The 1,711-nt window shown below is 43.0% G+C and overlaps 1 protein-coding gene across 1 annotated transcript in view; it reads right to left on the reverse strand.

The window, feature by feature from the left end:
- Positions 1-1,641, reverse strand: part of Abi (tyrosine kinase Abl) — a gene marked incomplete in the record, with an annotated part of 3,211 nt that extends 1,570 nt beyond the window's left edge. Inside the window, 2 exon segments of the mRNA XM_011305667.1 lie at positions 1-854; positions 1,368-1,641. Coding sequence (XP_011303969.1) covers positions 1-821 — 821 coding nt within the window.
- Between the last annotated feature and the right edge of the window lie 70 nt (positions 1,642-1,711).

Below are 1,711 nucleotides of genomic sequence, written 5' to 3' on the forward strand. Positions count from 1 at the left end.
GCGTTATTATTATGACTATTATGGCTATTGTGAGGGAGTGTATTGTGTTGAGTGGTGTGTGCATGGAGTGGAAGAGTGCTGTAACCAGGTCCCCGCTCTCGTCTTGGATGTCCAAGTGGATAATTCGGTGCATAATGACTGGGAACTTGAGGAGGAGCAACAGCAGGTGGTGTTCTGTACTCCCTGGAACCCTTGCTGAGAGTTCCAGTTCTAGCAGCTTGAGGAGGTGTTGGAGGTTTAGTAGTGGGTGCTGGACCGACCATGGCAGCTGCCAAACCTGATCCACTCGATACAGCCCCGAGTGACTGAACACTTCCCTGACTTCCACCCCTTTGTTTGCTCCTTGGTGTGCCACTGCTCCTGACACCGTGACCTATTTCATCCAGGGTATTGTAGTCTATGCTCTTTCTCACGTATTTTATTGGTTTCTCGGGATTAGCTGGTGCTATGATCTTGTACTGCCTCGTTGTCATCTTGTTGGCTGTCAGCACTCCAATCTCTCGTCTCGCAACTTTCTCCTTGTGAATCATGACAGTTTGGGCGATGTGATTCATCTGGCTCTCCATCTCTGCCAACTGGGATGTCTGGAGGTCCAGCAGCTGCAGAAAATTGTACGCCAGGGTGTTTATTTGATAGGCTACACTCGCTAATGACTGGGTTGTGAAGTTCTTTGTTTCCTCCAGGGCTATTCTCTTGTTCTCCGCTTGGAAGTAATTAGCCTCGCAGTACTCTGCTACGCGCTCCAAATTCGTGTGGCTGTCTGCCAGGTTGCTACGACCCTCTGGTATATCTTGACGCAGCAGGGCTGCTAGTTCTGCCATTTTTATCCTTCTCTTCAAACGTATCTTGATTAACTACAAGGGACAATTCATAAATCTTAAATAATTTGATAACTTTTTTACACTTTCTTCCACTTCTTCCTATTTAAATGCTATAATTTGTAACAATATCTCTTAATACTATGCAAAATTATAAACCAATCGTCGATGCAATCATGTGCATTCCTCTCGTTAATGATGTTGAAAATAATACCAAAGTCCCCGAAGGTGGAGCAAAAGTGGAAATTAATTTTTTTCTCACAAAATAAATCACCAATCTATTCACATATTCTCAAAATAAATGTCTATTTGAATTCAACGAATAGAACATTTGCGCGAATTAATACTGGTAATGCCATGAATATTCATTACGAGTTGAGAACATTGAGGCAAATGTCACTTCTGATTGATATTTACAACTGCAGTCTGGCATGCATCAAAATGGAGGCATTACTACCGTCATTGCGCTCCCATAATTGATGACTTTGTCGTACCTCTGACCTAGGAGAGATACAGTCGTCTAGTTATAAGTTACTGAATTTTATTTACCTTTATTCAACGAAACGTATTTAAATAATGTTGCGGGGTGAAGTCGAGATCAGTCACACCTAATATTCCACACGAGTGTTGCAGGGGGGCGATATCGTGAGTCCTATTCAAAGAGGATTGACTAAAGTAGAGGCTCAGTTTTGGGGCTTGAGTGACCCCACCGACATCGTAGTACCTCATCCCAAGAGGTAGAGGGCGCCACGTGCAATGCTGGGTTTTTTCTGCGTTACGAAATTGGGATTCACTGAAATTGAAAATTTTATGAAGTCACTTGAATTTTAAAATTTCAGTGAATACCAATTTCGTAACGCAGAAAATAACATTCACCCTGTCCACTGGTCCCT

Source organism: Fopius arisanus, unplaced genomic scaffold, assembly GCF_000806365.1.
Source record: "Fopius arisanus strain USDA-PBARC FA_bdor unplaced genomic scaffold, ASM80636v1 scaffold00002, whole genome shotgun sequence".
Classification (NCBI taxonomy): domain Eukaryota; kingdom Metazoa; phylum Arthropoda; class Insecta; order Hymenoptera; family Braconidae; genus Fopius; species Fopius arisanus.